An 18,286-nucleotide genomic window follows, 5' to 3' on the forward strand; every position below is an offset into this window, starting at 1 on the left:
CCAGTTTTAATATGAATCAATTTTCTTGAACTCTTTACATTTTTTGTCATAATTAAAATGAAATAATTACAACAAACTGATCACTTAGCATGGACAGTCTCATTACTACTTCAACTTTATGACAAAAGGGCAAATATAACTCACAGAAATAAAAAATCAAAATAAATTTGGTCTGTGTCCATCAACTAATGTGCACTTCTCACTTAACCTATCCAAATTAAAATGTAAATATGTTTTAAGTAGCTGGAGAATTAATAATGATTTGTATCTGTATAACATTTTTAACCCAAGATGCAGCAATATACTAAGACAAGCATGGGGAATGATGTTACAAAGGAGATACAGGAGAAAGTGGTTTGTTTTTAAAGAGCAGGTGGCCCAAGACCTGAGAGTAAATGCAAGTTTAAGAAGAGTGAAGAGCCTGAGACAGGGAGAGCATAGGCAAGTTTGGAAAGAGCAGGACGTCTGACACAGTGAGAGTGGAAGCTGGTTTTGAAGGCGTGGGGGATCTGAGATAGATAGCACATCCAGAGATCTGACTTCAGTTGTAAAAAAGCAAGGACCTCCAAAGAGCTGTCAATGGCAAGGTGTGACATCACAGGAAAAGGTTGAGTGACTTTGCTGTCTGTTCAGATTGAGGAAGAGTTTTAAATCTGGATCATTAGTATATCAATAGGGTACATATTTAACATAATTAAATGTAATTTATTTCATTAAGTAGAACAGAGACAGCTGGGCAGCAATGTGCTACAATTACAAATTATGGGAACTGTTGGATTCCACTATTGTTTACCATAATATCTGCAGCAGGCTTGGCTGCCTAGAGAACTTTGGCTCAGGGTTAGTAAGCAGGAGTTTGAGCTTCAGATCCTGCAACATATCTCGAGGGAGAGTTACCTGGACACTCTGTTCAAAGAGTCATGATTTTAATTTGTATATTGAATGGACTAGTCTCCTCTTGAAATTAATGCTAACATTAAATTTGCCTTCTTTACCAATGACTCAGTCTGCAAGTGAACCTTTAGAGAATCATTTTCGAGGGCTTTCCCTTTGTATCTCCAATTGCTGAATGATCTATCTGTTTAGAACAGTGGTTCCCAACCATTTTTATGTCATGAGCCTCTACCATTAACCAAAGGGTTTGTGGACCCTAGATTGGGAACCCCTGATTTAGAAAAGGGTCCATGCCTTTAAACCATCTACCAAATATACTTTCCTACGCCGTATTTCATCTCCTACATCTGTGCCCATTCACCCAATCTGTCTATGTCCTCCTGCAGACTCCCTGCTTCCTCTGCACTACCTGCCCCTCCAACTATCTTTGTATCATCCACTAACTTGGCCACAAAACCATCAATTCAACCATCCAGATCATTAACATATAATGCAAAAGAAAGCAGCCCCAACACCTGCCCCCTGCGGCACACCACTAGTCACTGGAAGCCCACCAGAAAAGGCTCCCTTTATTCCCACAGTATTAAAGACTTGGAGAAGGGGACAGCATGCGAGGCATCCAAGATCACGTTTGATAGGAAAAGAGGTGGAAGGGCATGCTACATTAGGGTTACAGAGACTCTTCAACAGGATATAGTCTACTCACTCAGTCTTGGCAGATGAGTATAATGTGGGTAAATGTGAGTTCATGCGCTGTTGTTAAATGAAACATAGGACAGATAATTATATATGGAGAGAGATTGCAAGTAAGTGAAATATAGGGGGACCTAGGTATTCTTGAGCATGAAGCATGAAAAAGTTTGCATGCAAATGCAACGTGTGGCATTTCTTACAAGGGTCTTAAGCTTAGAAACAATGAAGGATGTTGGTGAGATATACTTAGGGATATAACAAACAACAAGTAACTCATAGTAAATAAGTAAGCATGTTTATTTTCCTTGCAGCAAGGGAAGATTAACACCACATAATAGCCAGTGATAGCTTCAAAAAAGCAGATAGCATAATCACTCCTTCATACACAAGTGTTATCTGCCTGTGCCAGTTCAAAGACAGGGTGCATTCTGTTAGTCTGCTTAATTAGTGTACTTAGCATTCTTCCAGAAACCAAATTCGCCTGTCTTTCTGCAGGTTGTCATGTACTCAAGGTTGCACAAACACTTATCAGCAAAGCACTCTGGTACAATACAGGTTCCATTTTGTTACAGACAAAAATGCTATTTTGTTACTACATTTCCACATTCCTGCCTTTTTGTCATTTCATGACAACATTACATTTTACCAAACACAGCAATTGAAATATGCATATATCTGTATATAAAGCAATGATGCACTTTCAAAACCCTACCAAAATTCCCTTTTCTTCCATCTACTTCAATGTGTACCCATTTATTTCTTTAATATCCTCTTCTTTGTCCTTTTATTTCTCACAAAAATCATAAAAGAATAACAGCCATTATTATACTAATAGTTAGACCATAATACAGAGCAGTTACCCACCAACCTCCCAAGGACCTAAATCACCACCACCCACCTCCCACCATTCCTTTGTTCAAGAAAGGAAGCGCGGATAACCCTGGGAGTTATACACCGGTGAGTCTTATGTCAATTTTGGGCAATCTAATGGAGAAGACCCTTAGAGACAGGATGTATAAGCATTGGAGAAGATTGATTAGGGGTAGTCAATGTGGCTTTGTGAGAGGCAGGTCGTGTCTCACGAGCCTGATTGAATTCTTTGAGGAAGTGACAAAACAAATTGATGAAAGTATTGCGGTGGATGTGTATGCAGATTTTATTAAAACATTTGACAAAGATCCCCATGGTGGTCAGGAAGCATGGGATCCAAGGAAAACTGGCTGTGTGTGGATTCAGAATTGACTTGCTCACTGAATGCAGAGGGTGGTAGGAGATGGAGAGTATTCTTTCTGGACGTCGGTGACCAGTGGTGCTCTGCAGAGATCTGTTCTTGGACCCCTGCTCTTTGTGATCATTATAAATGACTTGGATGAGGAAGTGGAAGTACGGGTTACTGAGTTTGCAGATGACCTAGAGGTTGGTGGTGTGATGGATAGTGTAGCAGGTTGTTGAGGAACATTGACAGGATGCAGAGGTGTATGGGGTGTCAGGGAGGGGTAGCACCTCTGATGGGGGAACATGTTGCATCCTTTTCAAGGCGGTTAGTCCACCTTTGGTCCCCACCTGGCACTCAGCTCTCACCTGTGGCTCCCCGTAGCTGTTTGCATGCGACAGTGGCCACACCCCGGGCAACGGCTTCGACAAACCAGCTAAACCAGGCGAGGGTAGCTGACGGGTCTCAAACCCTCGGTGAGATAGGGAGTTGTCTATCCCAGCATGTGAAGACAGACTCTGGCGGATTGAGCGGACGAGACCAATGGAAGGTCTAACGGGCAAGAAGGCAGTTTCTGCAAGTGTTGTGGAACGTGTAGAGTAGAACAAGACACAGAAGACGTCCTGGTCATCCACTGCGCCTAGTCCCATCTCCAGTCGTCTCGACTCTTGTCTTGCCACTGGATCCAGATGGGAAATGGGAAGAGAGAGTGAGGCTGACGCTGCGTAACTTTCCCTCACTTAAATCCAAATCATGCGCTAGTCTGGACACCATCATCATCATCATAATGGTGTCGAGGTTTTCATCGACGATGACAATGGATGAACAACAAGCAGGTTGTTGAGAGACATTGACAGGATGCAGAGCTGGGCTAAAAAGTGGCAGATGGAGTTCAATTTAGAGAAATGTGAAATGATTCACTTTGGAAGGTTGATCTTGAAGGCAGTGGACATGGGCCACAGATCCATCAGCATTGCTGTGCGAGTTGATAGGCTGGTTAAGATTGCATACAGTGCGTTGGAGTTCAAGAGCCACAGGGTAATGTTACAGCTCTATGAAAACCTGGTGAGACCACACTTGGAATATTGTGCTCCGTTCTGGTCACCATATTATAGGAAGGATGTGGATTATTTTTGAGAAGGTGCAGAGAGGAGTACCTGGATGATGCCTAGATTAGAAAGCGTGTCTTAAAAGGATGGGTTGAGTGAACTAGTGCTTTTCTCTTTGGAGAGGTGGATGAATGGTGACTTGATAGAAGTGTAGAAGTTGGTAAGAGACATAGATCAAGTTGTCAGCTAGTGATTTTTTTCCCAGGGTGGACATGGCTAATGCAATAGGACATAACGTTAACATGTTGGGAGGAAAAATACAGAGGGAATGTCAGAAGTAGTTTTTCTTTAACACACAGAATGGTAGGTGCTTGGAACACACTGCCAGGGCTGACGTTAGAGACATACGTAGATAGGCACGTAGGTGAAAGAATGGATGTCTATGTGGTCTATGTGGAAGGGAAGGGTTAGATTGAACTTTGAGTAGGTTAAAGTGTCTTCACATCATCATGGATTGTAGCTTTCTGACAGTATCTCTTTTATTTATGTTTTTTTAATTTAAAGAAGGTGAAGATGTAGATGCACTGAGTTGTCAAGCAAAATAGATTCGCATGACATTTACTTGTCAACATTCCCACAGTTAAAAAAAAATTGGACAGGTGTCACTTAACTTCACAGGTGTGGTACTTGTGAGGGCAGAGCTTCACAAAGAAACTATTGGAGTTAATGTTACAATGCTCAATATAACCCCCATCACCACCAGCATCATTCCAAATCACAACATATAAATGGTCCGGCCATTAGCTCTTTGCAAATTGCCAATAGGAATATATTTCTCGCTGAACCCCATTGAGGTATGATGCATGTCAGGTGAATTCTTCAAGTGAGAACACAGCTAAATATAGTGAACTGGGAGGAAACAAAGAGGAAAATGAGATTGGCAAAGATTTTAAAAGTCAATAAAATTACATTTAATATGAAAGAGAGCTCAAAAATCTTTTGTCTTTTGTATATATAGTAAAACTCCTAATAATCCAGCATCTAACTGTTCAGAAGTCCTGATAGTTGAGCATTTGACTCACTAGTCAGTTCAAATGTGAACTGGGGATCTGGAGAGTGGGTGGTGTTTTCAGCCTGAACCCTAATATGCCGGAATGATCGGCTGTGTTTTGAGTGATTAAGGAACCTGATCTAGATTGATTGTCTCCCAGATTGCTAAGGAAGTAAGGGTGCAGATAGTAGAAAGGCTTGCCATAAACTTCCAACTTTCCTTAGACATTGGCAAGGTAGCAGGTGGTTTAAAAACAGAAATTATGACATTCTTTATTAAGAAAGTTTATAAAGAAAATAGACAATAGCAATTACAGATTAGCTAGTTTCAAACAGTGAGGTATGAGGTTGTAGAATTAGTAATTAGCAACCAAGGTCAACAAACATTTTTGGAAATTTGTGTTAATGTCAAGACAGATTTGTAACATCTGGATTGTTTGATTTGCTAAATCTGGATTCTTTGATTTGCTTAATTATATCTTTTAATGAAGTAATAGAAAACATGATAATATTTGATCCCGTCTTGGGAAATGGGCAAGGGGTGGGGGAGTATTTTGCGATCAGTGACAATAACCCTGGTAGCTTCAGTATCTTGAAATATTGACTTTCCCTATAGTCAAAGTCCTATTGGGGCAGAGGTCCCCAAACTTTTTTTATGCTGTAGACCAAATACCATTAAGCAAGGGGTTCATGGGCCCCAGGCTGGGGAAGGCCGATATTGATGGAATCAGACAGGAACTCACAAAAGTTGACTGGGAGAGATTGTTTGTATGTGAAAGGACAACGGGCAAGTGGAAGGCTTTCGAAAATGAAAAGAGTTCAGATGAGCATGTTCCAAGGCCAACACAATTGGGGAATCTTAGTGAATGATAGATATTATGGTCCTGGTCAACAAAAAGCAGGCAAAGGTCATGTGTAAGTAGCTGCGATCGAGTGAGTCACATGAGGTGTATAAGGGATATAGGGGTATACTTAAGAAATAGATTAGGAGGGTCAAAATAAGCCAAGCAGCATCCCTGGCAGATAAGGTGAAGCTGAACCCTGAAAGAATATGAAGAGTAAAAGGGTATCTGGGGAAAGAGTGTGGCACCTATGTGTGGCACGGAACAAAATGGGCAAGGTCTCTCATGAATACTTACTGTACTTATTTACTTTGGAGAAGGGCATGGAAGCTAGTGGGTTCATGGGAAGGAACATGAGAACATGGTTAGTAAGTTTAATATCGTGGACATATCCACATCAACATTACAAAAGAGATGGTGGTGGAGATCTTGAAGCACATGAAGGTGGATACATCTCTGGGCCTTGACCAGGTGTTTCCCAGGATAGCATGGGAAGCAAGAGACAAGAATGCTAGGGCCTGGACACAGACTTTTATATCTTTGTTAGCCCAAAGGGAATAGCAGGAAGCAACTGTTGTGCCTTCATTTAAGAGAGGCAGCAGGAATAAGACCAGCAGCTACACGCTGGTGAGCCTTGTATCATTTGTGGTATAGGTATTGGAAAGGATTCTGAGTGAGAGGATTTGTAAAGGATAGTCAGCATGGCTCTATGTGTGGGAAACCATTTTTCACAAACTTTTGAATTTTCTTAAAGAGGAGACCAAGAAGATTGATTAGACCGGGGTGGTACACCTTGTCTGTGTGGATTTTGGTAAGATCTCTGATGAGATCCCTCATGGTAGTCTAGACAAGAAGGTTAGAAGAAATTGACTGCAGTGTGACCTAGCCAGTCGAATACAACACTGCCTTTGTGGTGAAGAAGAGGGGGCAGTGAGGATTTTTTTTTTCCTTATAGGAGGCTGGTGACCAGTACTGTGCAGCTGGAACTGGTGTTGGGTCTTCTGTTCTTCGTCATATTACTTATGATTCGGATGAGAATGTAGGCATGATTATTAAGCTTGCAGGTGACATCAAAATTGGTGGTATAATGGACAGTGAAGCGCGTTGTCTAAGGTTACAGATTCAGATCAACTGTGAAAGTGGACAAGGGAATGACTGATGAAATTTAAGTCAGACAAGTTTGAAGTGAAGAACTTTGGATATTTAAACCAGGACAGACATAAATGGTGGTTGGCCAGTCCCTGGGAGGTTGAACAGAGAGGTCGTAGGGAGCACAGGTGGACAGGGTGGTGAGGAAGGTGTGTAATGAGCTTGCCTTCATTGGCCAAAGCATTGAGTATAAGAATGGGGACGTCATGGTATAGTTGTACAGTATGTTGATTAGGTCCACACCCGGAGTATTGTGTGTAGTTCTGATCACCACACTACAGGGATAATATCCTCAGCAGCCAGAGGATCGTAGTTGTGTTAAGAACTACCTGCAAAGATCATATCTGTTACATTACATGTTGGGGACTGTAACAATTTGACAGATATCAATAAGGAATTGCTGTGTTGAAGTGTACATTAGTCCCATTGCAACATTACACCCAATAACATTACTGTGTAAAGCTGGCTGTTGCAACTCTGATCTTTATGTAACTACAAAAACAGGGTTCTGATAACCTGCAGTGCAGTTTCATTGTCCACAAGTGGTATAGGGCAACTTCTAGATCTTTGCCTTCAGTAAGCACAAAAAAATTAGTTTCTTTCCTTATGGTGAACAAAACTCCCCCGCCCCTCTATTCCTCACTCTGACTTTATCTTCATCTCACCTGCCTATTACTTCCCCCGGGACCCCTCCTCCTTCCCTTTCTCCTGTTGTCCACTCTCCTCTCCTATCTGATTATTTCACCTCCAGCTTTTGACCTTTCCCATCCACCTGGATTCACCCCCTCCCCATCTTGAAGAAAGGTCTGAGCCCAAAACATCAATTGTCTACTCTTTTCCATGTATACTGCCTAACCTGCTGAGTTCCTTCAACATTTTTGTGTGCGTGTTACTGTTTTTTGATCATTTTTAACATGCTCAATAGGAGTAATTGGATATGCTTGTGTTCGAAGAATGTGCTCATTTTTTTCTTCTTTATTGAGGAAGGCAATGCACAAGATACTGATGTTGTCTTTGACACTGCATTATCATGATCAGTGAAAACTGACCACCAGCAAGTCAAATGTCATTGTGCCTCTGAAGTAGAAATGCACATTGACAAAGAATATTAAATGTGTGCAAGTATTCCCCCCACTGGTTATACCCTCCTGTGCATATTCAGCTTTGATGTGCAGTTCTGAATATGAAGCTGATATTCAAGCACACTTTCATCACCAATGACAAATTTCTACCCTACTGTGCATCCTCCTCATAATCTGTTCATTCAGTGTAATGAAACATGTACAGATAAACATGACTTTTACATAATTATTCTCTTGGCATCCATTGGTGAAATATCTCTTTATAAAGTATCTTCCATTTAAGACCCAATCACTAACATTAAAACATCTGTTCAGCCAGTAGATGTTGTAGTGTTCCATGGACTATTGTTGGTGTTGTTGATAAGTTGCAGAATCTTAATTTTCTAACCATTGTACAAATATACACTGGATGTTATCATAGAACTCAAGCAAATTTACTGCATATGAGACTGTCCAGTGCATTGAGCCTGGTCAAGTTGACCTTACCTTTCTGCATTGTCTGTAACTTTGAAGATTATGGATTATCGTGTTTGCAAATAGCAAGAAATGCACAGAAAATAGAAATATCTATTCAATTAACAATAAATAGTCCTTTACCAAAATGCAAACAACAGGAATTCTGCAGATGCTGGAAATTCAAACAACACACATCAAAGTTGCTGGTGAACGCATGGTAGCATCTCTAGGAAGAGGTGCAGTCGACATTTCAGGCCGAGACCCTTCATCAGGACCTTTACCAAAATGTCTGTTTTATTGCTGAGGGAATTAGCAAATTTGCAAGTTGGCAGGAGGAAACAACATTTTAAGGATTTCTCTTTTCCCAAATTGAAGTATTGCACATGTTGGGTTATATTTGAGCGCTATCTTCCATCTTGCAATTATCATTAACGAAAATTTATGATGGTACAATTTTATTCATATAGAGAATTTTATTAATAATGTTTGGGTCCCTGGCCCTTACAGTGGTTTGTATTTGGTTACATGGAATATTAATTTCCAGATGTCTACTTTATTTCCCATTGAAGTGAACTGTTCTTGTAGAGTATTGCATCAAAGAAGCATGTCAAAAAGAATTTCACAATATTCAGTTCAACCTTCTGCAGGTAGTCATATACTACTTAGGGAAAATATTTTCAGCTTTACCATGTCCACCACATGTTTAGTTTCTGCCAGAAGAAATTGCTGTTTGCTCATATGCATTCAAATTCCTATGAATTTACTTTTTGAGATTTTGTAAATAATAAAATGTAATAAAATACCCATAAAATAGTGACTGGCTGCATCACTATTTGGTGGTGGGGTGGGGCTACTGCATAGGATTGAAGTAAGCTGCAGAGAATTGTAAAATTAGTCGGCTTCATCATGGGCACTAGCCTTCATGGTGTCCAGGACACTTTCAAGGGGCATGTGCCTCAGAAATGTGGCTTCCATCATTAAGGACCCCATCAACTAGGACATGCTCTCTTCTCATGGTTACCACTAGGGAGGAAATACAGAAGCCTAAAGACACACACTCAACAATTCAGAAGCTGCTTCTTCGCCTCTGCCATCTGATTTCTGAATGGACATTTAACCCAAGAACACAACCTCACTACAATATATACAGATATTATAGGTGAAGTCCAAGTTGGAAGGGTGAACGATTCACCCTACTACAAACTCTCAGAAATATTTTATTTGTTTTTTTAAATAAAGTTTATTTCTTTTTGTAAAACAGTAGTTTAGTGGGAACAGCAAATTTCTATTTTACCAATAACAATTCAGCAAACTTGTCATTGCACTGGGTAGGAATAATGTTCCAGATTGAATCCAATGTTGAAGTTGTAGTTAAAGGACTAATAAAATTTAGAATACCCATTATAAGTCATCCAAATAGACTTTTCCCATTTGAAAAAAAGAATGGCAGTTACTGCTTCACTTTGAAATTTTATAATGCAGAAAAATATAAACTTTGTTTTGGACTCTCGTGTGATACTAGTGAAATAATAAATTTTGTTTCATAAAAATGGACTAAGCTGCTGACTGGATGTTTCCAGCAAGATGTAAGGCTCACATGAAGTTCTTTATTATACCGTATATTTAGCACTCATTTGATACGATTTGACGAGGCAAATTCCTATTGGTTATAAATACAGTCATCTGTTTAAATAATGAACATAAAGTCAATTCTCATTCTGAACTTGCATTTCTTTGTGGAAATCCCAGGTTCAGTGCAGCTATAGTTTAACCAAGCAACTACTTTGCTGATTTATGCTGCCAGCTCCCTAAATCTAACAGGACAATGCAAACTCTTAAGATTTCTCTGCTCTTGGTTTTGAAAATCTGGCTGCCGAGCAGTAAATGAGTAGGTTGAAAGGCTTGCTGAAAGAATGGAAAGCAGACAGCTTTATTCTATCTGATTCAGGAAGTTTAAATGCTCAGAGTATGTATGTTTTTACTTTTTAAGGTAATAATTTTAGTCTTTTTTAAAATACTTTTGTTACTCACTGTGACACTCACAAGCATTCTATTTTACAGCAACCTGAGAGCAATGCTATCAAGGCTTTTATAGAAGTGTAGTCAGCCAGTTCTGCCTGCAGAATACATGTGTTGTATTTCTTTAGCCCTTGCTGGGTAGTTGGAAGCCAGCCTTTCAAGAGCAGACTGAATCCAGGTCCAGTCTGGAAGAAACAGAGTGGCCCCAGTGCAGTTACATGCAAAACTTATGCTCAGCACAAGATCCAGCCTTTTAGCTCTGGTTTTGACGAGCGTAAACTTTCTTTACACATTTTGGGAGAATTTTCCTGAATTGTGCAGTGAATTCCCAACTAATTACAGTGCAAGTAATGCTGACAATATAAGAGCTCACGGATTTTAATTCAGAATCTTTCATATGATTCTGTTTTAACAGATTTTGTCTGTTCAACAATGTTCGAATTCCTCGGGAAAATCTGCTCAACAGAAATGGAGATGTGACACCTGAAGGAAATTATGTAACTTCGTCGAAGGTGATTCCTATTAAATTAATTATAGTCTGTAGTTTGTTATATTTCCTCAGCTCATATTGGCTTTCATTAAAAGCATTGATAAAGCAATCATGGATGACCATAGCTCCAATTTTCCATCTGTTGGCTCTGGACATCTACTGTACTCTTTATCGTGCTTAAAAGTCTCTTTACAATCAAGAATGGTATTTTAATGAAGGGTTCTCCAGTACAACAGGTTACTACGGCCAGCGAGGCTCAGTGCTTACATAAATAGTCACTGCTAAAGAGATTAGTCCCTTCACTTGAGTCTTGACAGGCTAATGTACAGATATGGCTTTTACATCTGTTAATTTTTATAAAGTAAATTTTGGAAACTTCTTTTTTCAATGGCCATAAAGTTGTTTTATCTACAGTATGTTAGTATTCTTGTGGCTCTCAGTGTGTATTGAAAGCATTGAAATAATTAACAAAAATATGAAATTGTACTACTTTTGGTTTCGGCCCAAAAGTGTCATCTTTTCATTCCTCTCAATAGATGCTGCCTGACCTGCTAAGTTCCGGCAGCATTTTTGTATGTGTCACTGTAGAGAAATGCTGCTGCTTCTGTGTATTCCTTCATTTACACTATCTAATTGGAACAGCTATCACAATCCTCATGGTTCATTGGTTTGGTTATTTGTACAGCCAATTAGCTTTGCTTGTCCATTTTCATCACACCTTCCACCTTCCCTGGAGTAGCTATTCTAACAAGCCATTGCCACTGCCAGCAACCACGCACGGTTGTTATCTTGTGTGATACTACAGTCAGTCTAGTCACAACATTCCACAAAGTTGAAGAAATGTGTTCGATCCTTTATTAGTAACTAGCAAAACATTCCATCTTGAAGTGATGCAATTAAACATAATTAAGCGCATGTTAAACAAAGCTCAACTGTAACTAAGCAGATTTAAGCTGTCAACAAAATAAATGACATCCGTTGGTCACCAGCTCCAAACTAAGCTGCCCAGCACAAAGCAGGAATACGTAACCGCTTTTACCATGCACCCCCCTCTCCCATGTGACTGGTTACCATAGTAAACACACGTCAAAGAATACAATGCAGATCAAAAACAGATAGATGGCTCCTACTTTCCCCTTCTCTCTGGCTTTACTGTATTATTAACTTTTCTCATGGGCTCTTCTGCTTTCCTTTGAACAGCTTCAAATCAAGACACTGTGCAGGGTAACTTATTGGGATGAAACCTTAGCACCCGGAGGAAACCCACACCAGCACGGGGAGTACATACAAGCTCTTTACAGGCAGTGGTAGGAATTGAGCCCAGGTTGCTGGTATTGTAAAGCATTGTGTTGACCACTATGCTACCGTGCCACCCCAATAAATTTAAATTGACAATTTAAATTATTACCAATTAATAAGTTTTTCTTGAGGGTAGTTTATTTAATTTTATTTATTGATTCTATTTGGTAATAAGGGCGGAGTAGGCCTTTCCAGCCTTTCAAGCCAGGCCCCCTAGCAATCCCACAACCCCGATTAACCTTAACATAATCTCGGAACAATTTACACTGACCAATTAACCTATCTGTTTTGTCTTTGGACTGTGAAAGGAAATCAGATCACCCAGGGAAAACCCTTGCATTCCACTGTGAGGTCGTACAGAGACTCCATATTGAGTGGCACCCGAATTGAACTTTGAACTCTGGAACACCCCGAGCTGTAATAGCGCCACGCTACCCACTACGCTACCGTGGCAACCAATGACTTAAAAATTCTTCCAGAAACTGCCATAGTTGTTTATATTCCTTATTTTCATCAGGACTCTAGTCATCAGTTTGGAGGACTGTCTTTCGGTAGAGTGGGAGTAATGGGAGCGGCTGTTGCACATCTTAAGCTCAGCCTGACAATTGCTATTCGCTACTCGGCAGTACGTCGTCAATTTGGGCCGACGGATCATGAAGAAGTACCCGTGCTTGAATATCAAGTGCAGGTATGTGACATATAATAATATTGTATGTACATGACATGTAATATAAGTGCAGATATGTGACATAATAATATTATAGGTACATGACATGTAATATAAGTGCAGGTATGTGACATATAATAATATTGTATGTATATGTAACTCTCGGTTCGGCTAGCAGCTTAATCTAGGGGAACACAGCCCTCGGCCTGGCCAAACTTAAGAAATCTTGTTTGGGTGGATGCTGCGTGATGTGCCCCCGTTACAAATCAATACCATGAAATAACAAACAATACACAATATGCGATTAAATGATTGAGCTTTATAATTCTTAATTTGACCATATGGTTAGTAATGAAACAAAAAAAAGGGCCCATTCTCATGAAACAGTCTAATGCACAATGTTGGAGCTCATGGTTCCGTTCATCTGTTCCCCGTCGACCTCCTCTGAGTGTAGCCAACCTTCGGACCCTTGCTCCAAGTCCACTCTGTCCGGCGGTCTACCAACTCTCTCCATTCACGTCTTCTCTCCTCATTGCTCCTCGGCAAAAGACCACAAAATCTCTGCTCCCAGACCCACAAGAAAGATAACATCCCTTTCATTGGATAGCACACAATCCAAAACACCATTATCTCTGGTCATAACCCGAACATTGCTGCTGCAGAGAAATCATTAACTTAGCAGTGAAACATTACAGCGTGATACATATACGACATGTAATATAAGTGCAGGTAACTGACATATATATGACATTTATAAGTTATTGAGTAGCCATTAACTGCAACATAACCAGAAAAATTGTGCCGTAGAAAACGATTCATTTCCCTTAGTTATTTCTTATTTCATAGAATATTCCTAATTAAAAAATGCTAACTAAATGCAAGTTGATGTTATCTTTACCACTGTTACATGAAGAATATAACACGTAAAATACATGTTATTAAATTTACCTATTGGATTTGAGGTGTATCTCATAACTTTTCATTCAGTCAATGAATAACTGAGCTTCATTTGCTGGAAGCTGACTGCACTTTCGTGGACTTGTCCCTTTATATGTATTCATGAGTGCCACTGGGTCTGTATGTAGGTGTTCAAAGTTCAAAGTGCATTTATTATCAAAGTGTTTATAAATTATGCAATCTTGAGATGCGTCTCCTTACAGGCAGCCACAAAACAAGAAACCCAAAAGAACCTATTAAAAAAAGACCCACTGCGCACAGAGAGAAATAAAACACAGCTCATGCAAACAATAAAAGCAAGCAACAGCACTCAGAGCAAAAGTGAGTCGGCAGACACGAGGCCTGGAGCAGGCCCAGAGCCTCAGCCTCAATTCCTCACACAGTGAAGCAACAGTGAGGTTGCAGAGACGAAGCTCAGAGCAGCTGGATCCGGTCACAGTCTCAGCCTCAGTGCCACAGGGAGCAGAGTAAACGTCAGGGAGCAGCGAGCAGAACTGGCTCCACCTTGCCTCCGGCCCAGCACCCAACGCAGAGTTTAGATTGTCCAGGCATCGATGTGTTTGCCATTTCAAAGGCATATACCCTGTCACATTGTTTCATTACAAAGCATCATCGACAGGAAACTTGGGAAAATGACAGGAACTGCATTATTTCTTTAAGATCGGACAATACTCCAGTCGTTCATTTGGTCATCACTCACAGCATGGAGTGTGCCCTTCCAGCCCTTTGAGCCAGGCCGCTCAGCAATCCCCCAATTTAATCCAACCTAAACACAGGGCAATTTACAATGACCAGTTAACCTACCAACCAGTACCTCTTTGGAGGAAACCAGAGCACCCTGAGGTAACCCACATAGTTACGGGGAGAACATACAAGCTCCTCACAGGCTGCAGTGGGAATTGAACCCAGGTTACTGGTACTGTAAAGCATTGTGCTAGCCACTGCACTACCATGCTGCCCCAATAAATTTAAGTTATTGCCAATTTAGTAGACAGTAGTTTTTCTTGACTCATATATATTGAGTGAAATATTTTCTTCTATTTCAGCAATGGCGTCTTATTCCCTATCTGGCAGCCACCTATGCATTGGACTTCTTTGCCAAGTCACTTTTCATGACCTGCGTTGAATATCAAATGAAAAACTTGATGAAGTGCAAGAGTACGAAACAGGTGATTATTCAAAGTTCAAAGTAAATTTGTTATCAAGGTACATATATGTTACCATATACAACCCTGAGATTCACTTCCTTGTGGGCATTCACAGTCGATACAAAGAAACACCAGAGAATCAGTGAAAAACTGTTCAGAAGAAGATGGACAAACAACCAGTGTGCAAATACAAAAAGAAAAAAAGACAATAATAATAATAAATAAATAATGACTAAATATCATAAGCATGAGATAAAGAGTCCTGGAAAGTGAGCCCATAGGTTTGGGAACATGTCAATGATGGGGTGAGTGACGTTGAGTGAAGTTATCCCCTCTGGCTCAAGAGCCTGATGGTTGAGGGGTAATATCTGTTCCTGAACCTGGTGGTTTAAGTCTTGTGGCTTCTGTAGCTCCTTCCTGATGGTAGCAGTGAGAAGAGAGCATGGCCTGAATGGTGGGGATTCTGCGTTCCTTGTAGGTGTGCTCATTGGTGGGGAGGTCTTTACCATTGATAGACTGGCGTATATTCACTACTTTTTATAATCTTTTCCATTTCAAGATCATTGATGTTTCCATACGTGGCTATAATGCAACCAGTTATTACACTCTCCAGCACTTACCTATAGAAGTTTGTCAAAGTTTTGGTTGACATGCCGAATCTTCACAAACTTCTAAGAAGATAGAGGCACTGCTGTGCGCTTCATCGCTACTTCTATTTATTCATGCCTGTTCCTCCATTTGTTTGATCATAGCTGATTTCTTACCTCTGACTACTTTCTTGCATTAAACATCTCTCCTCAGTTGTTATGATCTCAAAAAGGTATTAATTAATGTTATATTTGTTGGGAATACATAACGTTCTTCAGAAGATTTCTAATTTCTAATGGTGATAAGAACAATGTTTAATTGCAAAAGCATTCAACACAGAACAGTACAGAACACCACTATTAAACTAGTAATTATATGCCTAACTAAAGTAACTACTCTGCCTAAAGAATTCAATATAACCCCCCCCCCCCACCCCATTCTCTGCAAGTTCCTGTGGTTAAGAGTCTCTAAACACACTCAGTGATGCAGGAACAGCTTCTTCCCCGCTGCCATCTGATTTCTGAATGGACATCAAGCCCATGAACACTACCTCACTTATTTTTGTTTTTGTTTTTGCACTATTTATTTAACTTTTTACTACATAATATATTCACTATAATTCAGTATTTTTCCTCTCTATTACTATGTATTGCATTGTACTGCTGCTCCAAAGACAACAGATTTCACAACATATGCCAGTGATATTAAACCTGATTCTGATTTAGATTCTTATACACCTCCATTGTACTTGCTTCAGCACCACTCCCCAGCAGCACGTTCCAGTCACCCACCACTGTCCGAAAAAAAACATTGCCTCATATATTTCCTTCCAACTTACCCCTTCTTGTCTTAAATGTGTGCCCTCTCGTATTAGACATTTCAATGCTGGGAAAAAGATACCGACCATCTATCCCTCACATGATCTTATAAATTTCTCTCAAGTCTCCCCTCAGCCTGTGCTGCTGCAGAGAAAACAACCCAAGTTTGTCTAATTTCTCCTCGTTGCACATGCATGTATACCACTCTGCAGAGCGTCATCAGTTTAGACCAACGGGTCATGAGGGAATAGCAATACTTGAGTGTCAAGTGCAGGTATATGACCATTGTAAATTATTATAGAATAGCCATCAACTGCAACATAATTGGTATAAATTTAGCTGCATATGTTTAGGGAGCTGTGGACTTGGATCCTAAGATTACTCTGTACACCAACACTTCTAGGGGCCCTGACCTTAAAAGTGTATTTTACAAAGACGACTGCGCTGCCCGAAAGAGCGCTATATGAGGTCATTCTTAGCCTCTACAATGAGTCAACCTAGCTGAGAAGTGATGAGCTCCTCCTATTAGACTGTTTGAGGCAACTTATTTTTTATTCTTTCTTACTTCTTTTCTAATATTGGTATATTTGTATGTCTGTGCATTTATAATGTTACTGTGACACTAATTTCCTTTGGGATCAATGAAGTACCTATCTATCTATCTATCTTATCCTTGTACATTTGATCTCCAAAAGTGCAACACCTCACATTTGGCTGGAGTAAGCTCCATCTGCCATGTCTCCACCCATACCTGCAAGTGATCTATATCCCGCTGTATCCTTTGGCGATCTTCTACACTGACCACAGCACCAGCCAATCTTTATATCATCTGCAAACCTATAACTCACCCGTTCACATTTTCATCCAGGTCATTTGTATCTATCACAAACAGCAGAGGTCCCAGCATGGATCACAGTGGAACACTGCTAGTTAGGGGCCTCCAGCCAGAATCAGTCTTATCAACTACTATCCCACGTCTCTAATAGGCAAGCTAATTCTGAATCCAAGTAGTCAAGTCACTGTGAATGACATGCATTATAACCTTCTGCATGAACCTACCATGAGGCACCTTGTCAAAAGCCTTAGTAAAGTCCATGTAGACACACGTCTACCTGTATCAGTCATCATCATCACTTATTTTGCATTTGGTTTAACAACCATACATTAGAGCTGGTTATGATAACTTGGGTAAATGAGAAAACTCCCTGGTCCTAGAGAGGTCACTTCAATAGCATACTGTACCTTGGAGCCATCTTCAAGCATATCTCCACTAAATGGGTGAATGACTTTGGATGTGTGAGTGACCAGAATTTATCATTGGAATTCTTCCAGGATAACAAAGTCGGAGGGTTTTTGTCAAACCAGCCAATCATCTGTGTGTCAACATAATTAAAGAAGACTACGTTATCAGAAGAAATACAGTACTTTCAGTACTTTCATTGTGAGGAAAAAGAGTGCAGCACTTCCAATGGTTCAGCATTTTATTCCTCGATAACAGCAGACATTTCCACTTGGTCTTAAAAATGAACTGGGAAATGTATAATTCCATTAACGTTCTGTTGATAACGATAAGGGTACTAACTACTGTTGGGAGCATCGCCTTAATTTTCTATTAGTCCACTGTCCACCATTATTTAAAGAGAATCAGAATCAAGTTTAATATCACTTGCTTGCATTGTGAAATTTGTTGTTTTGCGGCAGAAGTACTTTGCAATGCATAGGGAGACTGGACAGCTGATTTTCTTCTGGAAACTTTTTCCACCTTTACTTGTTGCCATTGAGTAAGTCATTGATATCATGGGCACAAGATGATGCAAGTAAATTCAGTCTGAAGTTCAATGACTTCCATTAATTTGGAACACTCTCCATTCA

General features: G+C 40.1%; 1 protein-coding gene across 3 annotated transcripts in view; it reads left to right on the top strand.

Moving 5' to 3' along the window:
• acox3 (acyl-CoA oxidase 3, pristanoyl) overlaps positions 1-18,286 on the top strand; it is a 167,058-nt gene that overhangs the window by 53,063 nt on the left and 95,709 nt on the right. For all 3 annotated transcript variants that reach the window (XM_072255944.1, XM_072255946.1, XM_072255945.1), the window contains exons 8-10: positions 10,863-10,959; positions 12,754-12,924; positions 14,907-15,029. In XM_072255944.1, the coding sequence (XP_072112045.1) occupies positions 10,863-10,959; positions 12,754-12,924; positions 14,907-15,029 (391 nt within the window). The remainder of the gene's footprint in view (positions 1-10,862; positions 10,960-12,753; positions 12,925-14,906; positions 15,030-18,286) is intronic.

The sequence above is a fragment of the Mobula birostris genome, chromosome 4 (assembly GCF_030028105.1).
Source record: "Mobula birostris isolate sMobBir1 chromosome 4, sMobBir1.hap1, whole genome shotgun sequence".
NCBI classification, from domain to species: Eukaryota; Metazoa; Chordata; class Chondrichthyes; order Myliobatiformes; family Myliobatidae; genus Mobula; species Mobula birostris.